The 15,097-nt window shown below is 47.0% G+C and overlaps 1 protein-coding gene across 27 annotated transcripts in view; it reads left to right on the top strand.

The window, feature by feature from the left end:
- The window catches only part of FNBP1 (formin binding protein 1), a 208,859-nt gene that overhangs the window by 128,563 nt on the left and 65,199 nt on the right, over positions 1-15,097 (top strand). For all 27 annotated transcript variants that reach the window (XM_077304875.1, XM_077304874.1, XM_077304877.1 and 24 more), the window contains one exon: positions 14,804-14,932. In XM_077304875.1, coding sequence (XP_077160990.1) covers positions 14,804-14,932 — 129 coding nt within the window. The remainder of the gene's footprint in view (positions 1-14,803; positions 14,933-15,097) is intronic.

Here is a 15,097-nt window from a genome sequence, read left to right as displayed (position 1 = left end):
GACGACTCTGCTTGAGCCATCTCGTCACTGCTTCCAGGCAGCTGGCTAATGCTTCTGGGGGAGAGTCAGGGCGGCCATCCATCAGGAGGGAGAGAACTTTGCAGGAACCACAGTTGGACTGGGAGTATAAGACACAGGGAGGAGATACTTCCACTGTTTTCCTGACTGCAGTAATCATTCCTGTGACCGGAAGTTCTTCGGAACACGTGCTGATAATGCTATTTTCTGTAAAGTATCTGGTCATCTGGAGCAGAAAAACTGCTGAAATAACTCCCCCCATGTGGTTTTGCATGTGAGAAAACAGCTGGAGGGGGAGCAGAAGAGCTTCCTCCCCCCCCCCCGGCATTGTTCTCCCTTTTGGTAGAAGCAGTTCTCCACCATTGCTGTGCAGTTCATGGCTGAGTGGGATTTGAACCCAGTTCTCCCAGCTCTTCATGTGGCAGCCTGATCTCAACCGCACACTGCCCCACACTGCAGTGAGCATTCCAGGGCGCATGAGTCTGCAGAAAACCTTCCTATAACTTTATCATTTCAGTCTAAATCCCTCATTAGAGCTTTGTTAATATTTTGGGGAGGGGGTAAATGTTCCCATCCATTAGTGCGTTGAGATAATCTGGCACAATTTCATTGAGCGTCTCAGATAAATTTTCCTCGGGTTGGTTAATGAGAGTGGGTCTCATGATTCTCCCCCACTGTCTGCATCGTTGCTCATTTGCAGGGAATTTGGGATTCTGCCCCTGGCTTCCAGGCTTCCCAGCCTCATTAGTATTTTCCTAATTGCTGTAAGCAATAGTCTCCTCTTCCTTCCTCTTCCTGTGGATGACAAGCTGCCTGGAAGGAACCGATACCCATTCCAAACGAGCTATTTCTGGTCCCTGCTCACCCCCAACTTGATCTGAGAAAGAAGAGATGAGCAGAGCCTCTAATGAGCTCTTCAGGCTGGGATGGTCTAGGGTAGGCCATTTTCTCTTCCCTTCTGGAAATGAAGTGGGGCTGGTTTGTGCCGTGCTGGAAGATCTGCTGAGCCCAGCTCCAATGCTGCCTCCTTGTGTTCCAGGGTAGTGAGCAGGCAGATGTCACCGACTGATAAAATCAACCTCTCAATTTCCGTATTGCGAATTTCCACTCCCAAATCAAGCTCTTAGGGAGAATACTCGTGGACTTCCAATTAGGGGTGTGCGCTTCAGCTCGGTTCGGCTGCCCCGGCGATCACCGAACCCCGAGGCGGCCAGCAGAACAGAGAGGAGGGGCAGCAGCATGCCGGCCGGCGCAGCACCACCAGCCCTCCTGTCTAGGCCGCAGTGCCGGCCTACACACCACTTCAGGCTACCCTGATTATCGAGGCAGCCGGACCGAGCTGGGGTGCACAACCCTCCTTCCGATCTGATCCCCGTGGAACTGGGGTTGGCGACTCCGGGAGGTTCGGGGGCTGGACAGTGGTTTGGGGAGAGGCAGGAGTTCAGCAGGGATGAAGATTTCCAATACTTCCAATACTTTCGCCACCTGGCAGAGGCAACCCTTGGTGGGATCTCATAGGTGAATCAATCTCTGTGCCGTTTTCTGCTTGACCGACACACCGGTAGTAGTTTTGTGTTTTCCCCTTGTGTTAAGCAGCTGTGTGTGATTCTCGTTGGGCTGGGGAAACGGAGCCCAACAGAGAAAGTGACACCCTCCCTTTCATCTTGCCCTCTGCGTGTTTTTATCATTAGTACCCTGCATGTTTTGTCTTCCAGGCTGCGTCTTGTTTATCTGCTCTGAGAAGGAGTTGTAGCTTTGGCAGCTTGCCCTCTGGCCAGACTGCAGCTCAGTGTTTGGCTGGAGGGGGGAGGGCAAAACGCTGCTCCCGAAAGTCCAACTAACTTTGGGTTGGAAACTCTGGAGTTCTGGACAGCGCCTGACAATCTTTCAGCCCCTCCACTTTGGCAAAGACAAGTGCCCATGCATTCTGCCCCTTTGGGCAACGCACCGCTCTCCTCCTGCCACAGGCGCCTTTGTCTTTTCCGTTGCCATTTATCAAGACAATTCACCGTTCATCGACCCTCTTGGCAGTTTCTGGAATTTGGGCAGAGAATACGTTGAATTGTTTTCAGCAAAGCTTTCCTTGTTTCAGACCCCTCTACTGGGCTAAAAGAAAGGATTCATCATCAGATGAGCGGGCGGGGGAGATTCTTATGGCCTGACACGCCTGGGCTGTCATTCCCAAGCTGGGTGCTGGCAGAAATTAAAGAAAGAAAGGGGCCTGGGAACCCCAAGAGTGCCCACCCATAGAGGAGGCTACCCAGTGCATCTTAACGGCATCATTAACAGCTCTCACCTTGCCTCCTTTCAACTTTTCCGAGAGCTTGACAAAAATAGAGTTGCTCCCACCTTGTTTGGTCTTAAAGGTGCTCTTGGCCTCTATTTTTGTTGGGCTCTTTCAGACCAACACAGTGACCCACCGGAATCTGAGAGCTTGGTAAATATTGTACAGTCTCCACTTTATGGGTGACTGCGCCGTAGCATCTTTCCTGATATAGAGATGCACTAGAGGAAGGCTGCATTGTGCATCTTTGCAAAAGTCACCGTTCCGGACTCAAGCCCAGTGTATCTGAAGAAGTGGGCATGAGTATGGAAGCTTATCCTTATCCATTTGTCCTCTTAATATTTGTGAAACAGCCGGGGGGGGGGATGGAACGAGTCCGGGGTATTCAGGTTGGAATAGGGCCAATCAAGGTTGGCTCTGTCCCTACAGCTCCAACCCTCCTTCCCTGGACACTAGCCACTTTGCTCTCAGACGTCAGAGAGAGACACACAGAGACACATAGAGCCCTGCCAAACTGGTAATGACCCCTGATTACCTGCTATGGCTCCTGCTGTGAGGGAGGGAGAGAGACACAAACAGAGGCAAACTGCAAACGAGCCTTAACTCCCTGCTACAAACTCTCCTATGGCTCCTGCCGCACCTGCCAGTGTCCCCTGGGTCCTAGCGCCCATTGCATTCCTGGTTGAAATGGGCTTTCTTGCTAGTACTTTGAATAAAACTTTGTTGGTAATTGTTGTTGCCCCTGGATCACTTTGTTCTGCTGCTCCAGACCAACATAGCTGAATCTATGTTCCAGAGTTGCCTCCTTCCAATCAGAAGGTAGGATTGGTAAATTCCTAGACATTTGGGAGTGGTGGCTAGGAAGGGTGGAATTTCGGTAGGGAAGGAGATCCACTGAGATGCAGTGCCAGTGGAATCTACCCTCCCAAGTGGCCATTTCCTCCAGAAGATCTGACCTCTGTGTTCTGGAGGTCAGTTGTCATTCCAGGAGAACTCCAGGCCCCAGCAGGAGGCTGACAAACCTGGCAAGACTGGAGAAGTGACTTGCACAGAAACATGAGGAATGGTGTCCTTTTAAGGAGACCAGACCATCCCTAATGTTTCTTTGTGAGTCACAGTTCCAGGCAGGCCTCCCAGTCAGAGACGGAGATGGGAAGGAAGTGGGAAAGCAAACAAACTGCGGGAGGCAGGCCTTGTGCACTGACCAGAGACACATGACCATGGGTCCCAGCCAGACTAGTTGTGAGGTAGTTGTGAGTTTCCTGCATTCTGTACTTCAGGTGCCCTCATGCTTATTCTTGAACATGTTGTTGGAAGCATGGAGCTGACCTGGCACTCAGAAGCTTGCAGTTTGTTTGCCTCTTTTTTTTACCTTCTCGTATGCTGGATGAAAAAGGTCTGTGGACTATCAGGACACTATTAACCATAGTTTGGATGCTCTGAACTGGATCATAAATTTCCTTGTGTTCATACGCTGTGCATTTTGGCCAAAGGAAAACATATCAATGAATAATCCTAGGAATTTCTCCTTGCCATTTACTTTTCTTGAAGTTTTATGGTTTTGCATATAACACAGAACAAAAAGACAGTAAACAAAAAGGCATGGTGGGAGTCACACATTCATAAAAGACTCTTTCATATTCAGGACAGCACAACAAAGCAAAATCACAGTCCAGTAGCACCCTTAAGACCAACAAAGATTTATTCAGGGTGTGAGCTTTCGAGGGCAAGCACTCTTCCTCAGACTCTGAAACTTCCAGCACGACAGTGGGAATATAATGATGGTCAGTTCATAGTCCGAGGAAGAGTGCTTGCCCTCGGAAGCTCACACCTTGAATAAATGGTCTTAAAGGTGGTCTTAAAGGTGCCATTGGACTTGTTTTGTTGTACTGCTTCAGACCAACATAGCGATCCCCTTGAATCTATATTCACGGCAGTCCACCATCACTGTAAGCAGGAGTCCCCAGTGGGGTGTCCATCAATACCTTCCCAGGAGCTCACCCAGTGGGTGGGACTTACACCCAATTGGGCTTCTGTTTGGCCATTGATCTGGCTGGTAGTACAGATTAAAATGACATTATTTCAGTGGCAGCTGACCTGTACTCTTTCTCACTCATCTTTCCCAATGTATTTTTAAAAATTACTCCTCTTGAACCCTTGTCCTTGGACTTCTGTTGTGTGTGTGACTCCACCCCCCTCAGTCGCCATTTTGTGGCTTTGTCCATCACCCTGTGTCATACCTCCACAGGATCATAAGGCATAGGGTATAAAGAAATTCTTGTGCACAGGACTCTTCATTAACAAAATAAATAAATGGGCACCACTTTGTGCTAAAGTAATCTAGTTGAACCATACAGTTGGATAGGTAAGTCAGCTTTTTAGAGATGAAGTTTATGCATTCTTCAATCTGAGAAAAGGAGGGAACAGCCCATGAGAGGGAGATGTCTTATCTTCAGTGCTGCCTAAAAAGCGTAACCATAAAACTGTGTACATATAGAGGGGTGGCCAAACTGTCTCTCCAGATGTCCATGCGCTAATTCCCATGAACCCTGCCAGCAGTCACAGTTTAGCCACCCCAGAATAGGATGCTTTTATGTCTACATCCCTGGCAGTTGTAACCACTCTTGCCTAACTGAAGACTCGTCGAACTTGAAAGGCCTGCTGGCATTTGATCCGTAGGGTTTTAGCAAGGATGGCTTCCACATTTCATGACTTCTTGCCCACTTTGTGCGGTCTCCTTGATGGAACACAAGTGACGTCTGTTGCCGCTTCTGCCCGTTCATTCACTATGTGAGCCGTATAAAAGTCATTAGCTGCCTGTCTTAATATTGGCAAGGTTGATAAGGCACAGCGTTTTCAGCTATGGCTCCCTGATTATGGAATTCCTTGTCCCAAGAGATCTTTCAACTCACCTCTTTTCTGGCCTTCCAGAAACTTGTGAGAATATATCTTGTAGTTCTTCTTTCAATCTGTTGATGACCAGTTTGTGACTGTCTGCTGCTTTTTTGTCTCTGCTGCCTTCAAAGATTTGTTGTTTTTGCTATTTTATGATTGCTTTTGTTCTGTTCATGCTCATTGTTTAGGTTTTTCAGGTTTCTTTTACATGATGTTTTAAGGATGAGCAACTTAGAGGCAGGACCTAAATCTTTTCAGTCAATAACAAAGAGAGTATTGTAGGAACAAGGATATGGGAAGGACTCAATTGTATTTGGTGGGACTTGCTTCCAAGTAAGCATGCATAGAATCCGCCATGAAGATTTGTCAGCCAAAACATTGATTGGTCTGGAGTTAATTTCTTTCCTTTATCTGAACTTTGTCAAGTGGATCTGAATAGATGCCAACTTTCTCGCAATCTGTGGTTCTGGCTAGAATATAGTCACATTTGATGCTGTGGTTCTGGCTCTGACAGTTTCTTTTCACCCAAAACCTTACTGCAGCTCTTGAAATATTTGTAATTAAATGGTAATCCTGTATCCTTTTAGTTTTTTAATTTTTATTTTTGGCAAGTCCAAAAGAGACTGGAAGAAACATTGCAGATAGCTGGAAATATCTTCTGTTAATGAAAGCAGGAACTGGCTGTGAAATCTATTGGCAGCCAGTCCTTTATTTCTGTGTATTTATGGGCTTTGTAGTGGCATCGGAAAACATTTGCTCGTTTGTAAGGGTGCAAGGGAATAATTCTACCAACAATTCCCAATGAACAGGCAAAGATCAAGGAGTTTAGAAGCATAGCCATGATGATTTCAGGGAGCATCTTGGATCTGCTCTCATGGTCTAAAGTCCTCAGATGAGGACACAGGTTCCTAATTCCATACATCAGGGATGTTAGGTTATTGCTTTCGAGGAGTAGGGCTTTTTCACAAATAACACAAGAACTCTAGAAACACTCTATCTTGTGAAGTCTGAGGAAAGAGATAACTGAGAGGGAACATGGGTTTGTAAAATGTGTGGAAATGGATAGAAAGAATTCCACCTTCCTTTCCCATAATACCAGAATTCAGGCACCTAATAGAGTCAGTGAACAGTAGATTTAGGTTTGGTCAAAGAGGATCAGTTGGATACAGTAGAGATTTTCTTCTAGCAGCAGGAGGAGAATTTTGCCGATTTCTCCCTTCCTGCTGAAGACTTCTGTTTTCCATACCTCATGCTGTTTTGGGGGCCCACAAGCTCCAGGAGCAACACTTCATGAGACTTTTGGGGGTGTCGTAGTTCTACCGGGCTGGCAGAAATCCCTTCCCTCAGCAGAACTTTCCCACAGGATCCAAGCCACAAGTAATGTGGAGCTCATGACCACTAATTTAAAGGGGAGAAGATAAGGTCCTTCAGTGGCTGTTTTGCCAAAGCCTCTATATTCCGAGGCAGTTTTCTGGGATGGGCGAGGCCTTGGCTTCAGGGGGTTTCTGGTCGGCTTCTGTGGGAGACACCTGCAGGACTGGAGAGGTGCCTCGTCAGCCTGGTGTCTGTGGTGTCAGCCTGTAATCTGTAGAGCCAGCTTTGATTCCCCACTCCCCTACATGCAGCCAGCTGGGCGACCTTAGAGAGACAAATGTGACGGTTGCATCTGTCATCTGCCCCCTCCCTTTCCCTTCTTAGTGGGTGTGGAATTGGGTTAGTTATATTGAATTTTGCCGCCATTCTTGTCTTAACTTTTGTATTAATTGTATTATGATAATAATAATAATAATAATAATAATAATAATAATAATAATAATAATAGCAGCAGCAGTCCCTCTCTCAGCCCCGCCTCCCTCATACAGTGTCTGTTGTGAGGAGAGGAAGGGAGAGGTGTTTGTAAGATGCTTTGGGAATCCTTCTAATCCTGTTGGGCTTCCTCATGACCCATTCTGAGAAAAGAAGTGAGAAATCTAAGCATCCATTTGACCCCTGGCATTGATGGGAATGGCCCTCGTCTTCTAGGCCAAGGATGGCCAAACTGTGGCTCTCCAGATGTCCATGGACTACATGCATGCTGGCAGGGGCTCCTGGGAATTGTAGTCCAGTTTGGCCACCCCATTCTAGGCTGAGGTTTTTGGTTTGTAGTGTTAGCACCTGGGCAGCTGGTACAGCTGAAGAGAAAGGAGGCATCTGCAAATCACAGCAAAGCTTCTGGAAAAAGAAAATTGGAGAATCGGGATCTCTGTGTTTAGAAACAGATGGGGCTGTGTGTCAGGGTGTGAGAGGTGAGGCAGGGAACATAAGGCTTCCAGCAGTGGCCTGGCTGAGGGAGGCAAGTGGCTCCAAGCGATGACAGTGAAGCACTGCTTCTTTCTCAAAAGGAGAGGCAGTGTGGGAGGAGCTGACCTAGAAATCCACAGCTGTGCCCTCCTAGCCCAGCCCAGCCCAGCCCAACCCCCTAAATCCAGAGGCGGGTGGCGATTGAGGTTGTGTACAAAGTGTCCGGAGAATCACATGGAAACCAAAAGGAGAGGATAACTCTGAGCATGTCTGGAATGGATCTCCCTCTCCACCCGCAGGCCAAAGTTGCATGCATTCAGTCATACTAAGACAGCAGTGGTTTTTGTTTTATGATTTTAGCATATACAGGCAGACATACGGGCCATAGGCAGGAGGGAGACACTGGGCTGAAACGCTCCTGGCAAAGATGGAAGAGCAGCCAGAATGAAACAGATGGGAGGAAACATTAAGTGGGCCAGGAGAAGAAAGGCAGAAGGCTGCAGAGTGGAAATCTCACAGGGAGAGGGGGCGGGGAGCTGTGAAAGAGATTGTGGAAGGAAAATATTTGTGCAAAGGTTTTCTGCAAGGGTTTGGTAGGACTACAGTAGCCATCTGCTCCTACAGCGATGTACTGCAGGAAAACTGGGGGGCTTTCCGCACTGGGATCCTTGTAGCAAAATGTTTGCTGAACGAAAAATCGCCATTTAAAATAGTGGAATTCGTCATTATGCATACCTGCCTTTGTAGTGGAAACCAGTTGCGTTTTGTATCGTTTCCCACAGGCTTCCAGTCTCGGCAAAAATCGCTAGAAAGGAAGCGCTATTGCCAAGCTCGTCCCGCCTCTGGCTGTCAAGCAGCCAAAGGGTGGCCGTTATCATGCTCCCAAACAGCCCCTTTCCCTTTAAGAAAGTTTAAAAAAAAAACACACCCGTTGCAACGAATCTGTGTTGATTCGTTGCAACGGAGAGACCCATCCAGCTTGCAGGTGTGTTTGAGCTGCCGTTTCATCGTTGCCACGCTCCTCCCAAGTGAAAAAAAAAATCCCCCCCCCCCTCACGGGCGCGATTTTCGGCCGAAAACAGTGTGAAAAAATAAAGGGAAAATACATCAGCAAATGGGCTTCTCTGTTGTTTGTGCTTAGTGACTAAACAGCTCTGGGGAGGGACTGAAGCCGGGGAAGCCTCTAAACGGAGGCTCGCCGGTGCGTTGATCCCCGCTCGCTCGAAGAAAAAAAAAATGTGATCGCTTTGCCGGAAGATCAGGGGGAGCCAGGGGGAGGGACTTTGTAGAAACCACAACAATGGTAACACACAGAACTTTCCCGCTAGTGTTGCAGATTGGTTGCAGGAGTGTAGCGCTTTCCGGAGGGTGAATCCACTTTTGGGGATTTCCCTGAAAGCGCTACAACGAAGCGCTTTTTGCGGATCGGTTTCAGGTGTGTGGCAGATTGTCAACGACGTTGTGCATAATGGCAAATCAGTAGCGTTTTCAATTGGCAACCATTGTGCGATTTCGAAGGAGTGCGGAAAGCCCCTGGTAATGTGCTCATCAACCAATGTGGGGGGGGGGAAGCTCCTGGGAAGCCCTCAACTGCGGAGGCTGAGTGTGGCATCTCTGCATGACTTGCTGCTCTGTCCGTGCCTCATCTTTCCAGTCCGTCTCTAATGGGGCAAGGCAATTCTGAAATGTTTTGCATGGTGTGTAATTGTTGAGTCATTTACAATATAGAGAACTCACCGGCAGATGAAACTCTGCGTCCTTGTTTCTATATGAGTCGCTCCTCTCGGATTTCTCATTCTAGTCATGATGACACAGAAGCACAGGAACCTAATTCTGGGGGCCAGACCACACAGGCACATTTCGGATGCTTGTCTCTTTTTCCTTACTAGGGCTTAAAGCAAATTCAGACTGCTGGCTGAAAAGAACAGCTAACCCAGCATCCTTCTTCCAACAAGGGGCACAGCATGAAGGCAACAGCCTTTTGTTCTTGTTATCATCCAGCATCCTATCATCCAGCATGCACTGTCTTGCCATCATGGCAAGTAGCTATGACTTGTATTTGTCAGTTATAGTCCGCCCTTCTCATGTGGGCTTGAGGCAGGCTATGCAGAGTGAATCAATACAATCCGTAGGAGGTATTGTGAAAAAGTTGGCTCCTTCTATCATATGTGGTGGAATTGTTAGAAGGCAAGGACATTTTGGATACAAAATCTTGCTATGTTAGAAAAGATGTTGAATGTGGAATTTCCTATGTATTCTGATTTTATGTTGTTAAGCTTTATGCCTGCTAATCTCCCCTGTAATGTCAACAAATTTTTTTCCATGTGACGATGGTGGCAGGAATAGTAATTCGGAAGCATTCGGAACTACCTCGGTGACAGATTGACTTGATAAACTTAGAGAACTATGAAAAATGGCTTTGACAAACCTAGTAAACAGGAGACTCTCAGATGAATTTTGAACTCATTGGCATTTTAAATTTAGACTATATAAACAAGCAGGCTTGAAACTTGTATTAGATTAGAGCAGGGATTCCCAACCAGGGGTTTGTTTTAGAGGGGGTCTGCAGCTTTCCCCCTCCTGCCAAAATGGACTCACAGGCTAGAGAAATGGCTGCTTCCATTGCTTCCCCTCCCAAGCTTGAGTTCTCTTGTGGTTTCTGTGCCTAGTCCCTCCTATAACTGCCTCCTTTCTCTCACCCCTGAGTCCTCCTCAAGACTGCCTGTTAATGCAGGTGGTGATGTCACTTCTGGTGACATGTAACTTAAGGGGGTGTGGCAGGAAGGCATGACCAGCTGACATCACTTCCAGGGCTCCTCAACACCTGAAAAATTATTTCAGGGTGTCCTCCACAGTCAAAAGGTTGAAAAAGGCTGGATTAGAAAAACAACTGAAGATGACAATTCTTTTGATACTATCCACTTAGTTTCTGCGCCTATTTTTTTCTTTCTTTTATATTTGAAAACCAATAAATACTTAATTTAAAAAATACAATCCGTGGACAGGACATTCACTAAACCATGCAACAGAAGCTGGGCTGCAGAACCAACCCTGGAATAAAAAAAAAAAGAACTGAAGCCAAGCAGAAGTATTAGCATGAGATGTTAAATGATGCAAAATTCCATAGCAGGATCCTAGTTTCAGCAAGCTACACACAGAAGTACAGCCTCCAGTCCCTAATAATAATCTTTCCAAGGCCTCCTGTCACTCAGGATGAGATTGTTGACCTTATCATGTCTCCCAAACTTAACAAGGCCTCTGGTCCAGATGGAATTCCAGCCGAGCTCCTGAGAAACAATGTGGATTGGTGGTCAGGCTTGCTTGCCCATCTCTTCATTCGGATAGATAAACATGGCTCTATCCCGGACTCCTGGTTGAACTCCATTTTGATCCCTATCTTCAAAAAAAGCGATCCCGATAATTTAGAAAACTATAGACCTTTAGTTTACTGTCCATAGTGGGAAAACTATATGCTAATCATCTGCTAAAAAACAAGATTGGATGAATGTTTCTAATTTACCGGGTAGGGAACAAATCGGATTTACGCCTCAGTATTCCACCCTGGATCACTATTCAATTTTGGCCTTCCTTGCTGAAAAATACTCCCAGCAGGGGCGGGGGAAATTATATACAGCTTTTATTGATTTGCGTAAGGCCTTTGACTCAGTCGAGTGTCCCTTATGATGGGAGAAATTAAAGAAGTCGGGAATAGAACACCGTTTCCTTTTTTTACTTCAAAAATTACATTCCTCTAATTTTTGCCCAATTAGATTAGATGGCTCTGGTACTTTATCCCATAAAATTCCTGTATCAAAAGGTGTAAAGCAGGGTTGTGTACTAGCCCCAAGCCTGTTCAATTTGTTCCTTGCCGATCTACCTCTGTATCTGGCCACAGTGGATGGACATCCCTCAAAATTAAGATCAGCTGAGATTCCTATATTATTATATGCTGATGATGCAGCAAAAAAAAATATATAAAAATGTTGGTCTTATCAAAATTGATAACTAGAGAATTCAAATCACAGAAGGAGATGAATTTACGTAAAGCATGTTTAAGACCAATTTTTTGTGACTGAGAGAACCACTGATGATGCAGTGGTTCTCTCAGTCACAAAAAATTGGTCTTAAACATGCTTTACGTAAATTCATCTCCTTCTGTGATTTGAATTCTCTAGTTATCAATTTTGTTAAGACCAAAATTTTTATATTTTCCAAATCTTGGAAGCATGCCAACTTGGAGAGTTGCAGGGAAAAAGATTGAACAGGTTAAGTCCTTCAGATATCTGGAGCTTCTTTTTCATTCTAACCTAAAATGGTCTACCCACCGTAATACTAGTCTTTCCTTGGCCAAGAATAAATCACAGGCCATTTGTTGCTTCCACTTCCAGAAGGGCAACCAATATGTGCCTGTGGCTCTTCGGGTTTTTCAGGCATCCGTGATCCTTCGACTGCTCTTAGGTTACCGAATTCGGTAACCTATTTGACTCTATGTGCCAAGCTGGGTCTACACACTATCGAATCACATGCTTGGACTTTATCCATCAAATACTGGCTCCATCTTTTCTTTAGCCCTCTGCCAAACAGTCTCCTTGCACTTCTTCCATCTGACCATTATACTTCGAAATGGTCTCAGGCCGTTGCCTCTAAAATTAAATCCGTAGGCATTGACCTTGATTCTTTAGCTAACTCTGGAGAGGATCATATTTTTCAAACTATCCAAAGAAGAATCCAGGATATTGATCTCCAGATAATTTATGCTGGTGCAGGGGGACCGTGCTCCCCACGAGCTTTTGGTCTATCCTATACCCCAAACACTATGGCACACTATTGTTCCAACCTTATAATGCCTTCAAACTGCAGAGCGTTTATGTTAGCCAGACTAAACGTATTTCCTTCTGCAGTGGTTGAAGGCAGGTATAGGAGAATTCCCCACAATGAAAGAATTTGCAGGTATTGCCATACAGAACCACACTCAGTTTGCCAAATCATTCTGCGATGTGAGTTGTATGACTTGATCTCCCCACTTCTACCCTTCCCTAATGTCTCAGATGGCAGGGCTCTTGAATGGCTGCTTATCGATAATTGCTCGGAGACCACTGAACGGGTAGCCAAGTTTTCATCTATAGGAATGACCCACAGGGTAAAGAAGTAAACGTCACCGGCTTCATCTTTTTGTATTTGCTGCTCCCTTGCCTGCTGTAACTTTCCTCACAGTTTTTTAGACTTGTATGACAGAACCGATTTGCATATTGTTTTATATCGTGAATGCTATTAAAGGTTTTGTATTGAATCTTTCCAAGGAACTTTGTGAATCATATACTACAGATCAAGCCTGTTGCCTGTGTAAAAAACCCTTTTGACTGGCAGTTTGTGAAAAGCCATAAGAGCAGGAGCCCCCCAGACTCAAGGCAAAGGCCACAATGGAGAATGCACAGGCAAAGGCACAGTCAATTTCCCCCTTTTGTGGGTTGGCACCCACAGAAGACCCAGCTCTGATGAGCCAAGCTGTCATGGTAGAGCACAGGGGATGGTGCTCCTGCAGGTACAAGGATCCTAGGCCAATAAGGACCTTGTATGTGGTATCTAATACAGACCCTATCCCTTTCTATGAATTTGTCTAAATCCCCCTTAATGCTGAGAACTTCAAAACAAGCATGGCAGACAGAATACAATAAAGCCCCAATAATCCCCATGATAGACCTACATGTGAGCTGAGCATCTTCACTCTTGCATCCCTGCTTACATGTTCACGAGCCCTTGAAGGCAGCCAATCGGAGCAGCTCTTTGTCGTGATGAAGGTTGAGTGCCGTGGTTGCCTTGGGAATGATAACCCTCACCCTGCGATGCTAGTGAGGCAGTGTGAAAATGCAAGTGCAGAAATTATTCCTGATAGGAACTGTTTGCTCGCCTTTCCTGTTAACAAACACAGCTGGAGAGTATGAACAACCAAGGATGCAGAGGAAGGAAGAGGCTGTCTTCTCCAGAGACTGGCCAAGAGGAATTTGGCCAGTGTAAGTGGGAGGGGTGTGTGAGGAAAACCGTATCGATAATTCAAGAATGTTCCTGCGCAGATTGGTCCAGATCCATGCTGTATGCTTTTGTTCGCTATTAACAATCACTGAGACAGGGAGCCACTTAGCAATTCTAAGTCACTAATTGCAACCCAATAACATTTTGTGCACTTAAAAAATGTGGCAGACAGGAAAGTGGTGATGGGTTGGCGGGGTGGAGAGGAGCTGTGGGAAAGCAGGAAAATGTGACTGTGCATGAATGACTGCTCCCCCCCCCCCTGCATTCAGACATCAGCAACTGAACACAGAGGAACCTTTTGAATGTTGCTGATATAGTTGGTAAACACATTGCAACCCAAACCAGTGGGTCACACTCACTACGTTTTCCCCCAGGGAGAGTCTCGGATCAGGTTGACCAGCTTGTTCCCAAAATCTGCACTTCCCAAGTGCACGTGAGCCCAATTCTGATTGGGACTGTGGGGCAAGAGGGCCTTCCTTTCATATTGTTTGACCAGACATGGCCCTGGTGAGCCGCTCTTGCCCCATTGAGGGAATATAACGAGTAGCCTATAAGGAGCCCCTACTAGGGTATATTGTGGTTCCCCCGGGCCACTGCAGGTAAGAAAAATGGTGCAGGGGAAATGGTAAACCAATTTGGTGTGAATCCGCCTTCTCACAATTGACTTCTGGTGATCCCATAGAGCAGGGGTGGGCAAACTGTGGCCCTCCAGATGCCCCCCTCCCCGCCGACTCCTGTGCCTCCCCGTGGGCCTTGGAGCCTGCTCTGAGGCCTGAAGGAAGGCTACCCCAGGTTCCCCCGTCCCCGGTGATCTCCCAGCTTCCGACACTGCAGGCCGGCTCTGAGGGCGGTGGGAATCCTCCCCAGTTGGCCCCCTCCCCGGAGATCGTCTGGCTTCCCACGGGCCTGGGAGCTCCAAGGCCCGCACAGAAGGCTCCCCCACCCAGCCGCCTACCTGGCGTGTCTCCGGGCAGTCGTCTAATGGCGGCAGTTGGTTGAAAGCGGCCAATGGTGGGGTGTGTGGGCAGGTCGAAAGGCACACAGCGCCTCCCGACTCATCATTCTGGGGCCAAGGGGCCAATGTTTTGTATCCTGGACTCAGCCCACCCCTCTTAGCCAGAGTGGTACACAGATGTGCACCGGTTGTTAAACTCTTTTGCTTTCCTTGGGTGCCACGGTGACCTAGTGACCTAATGTTTGCAGTGGTCATCGGACCTGATGCTGGCTGTTTGACTGAAGGTTCACACCGAGGCGGACTGTGCTGAGACATTCTTGTTTCTCCCTCCCCCCCCCCAGGCACGACAGCAGGCTCAGCTCCGTCAACAGATGGCTGAAGACAGCAAAGCGGAATACTCTTCTACGCTACAGAAATTCAACCATGAGCAACATGAACATTATCACACACACATACCCGACATCTTCCAGGTGAGTGCACCTTTACACTTCGAGTATGCATTCAGACATCACGAGCAACTGTGGTTGGTGCAACGAACTCTGGTTACTCAACCTGATATAAGTCTCCAAGTATATGTGTAGCCCTGGTTTGTCTGCTTCTTGCTGTTTCTATTTGTGCAGCCTCCCCCCCCCCCC

The sequence above is a fragment of the Paroedura picta genome, chromosome 12 (genome assembly GCF_049243985.1).
Source record: "Paroedura picta isolate Pp20150507F chromosome 12, Ppicta_v3.0, whole genome shotgun sequence".
In the NCBI taxonomy this organism is placed as follows: Eukaryota; Metazoa; Chordata; class Lepidosauria; order Squamata; family Gekkonidae; genus Paroedura; species Paroedura picta.
This window is presented reverse-complemented; position numbering and strand designations above follow the sequence as displayed.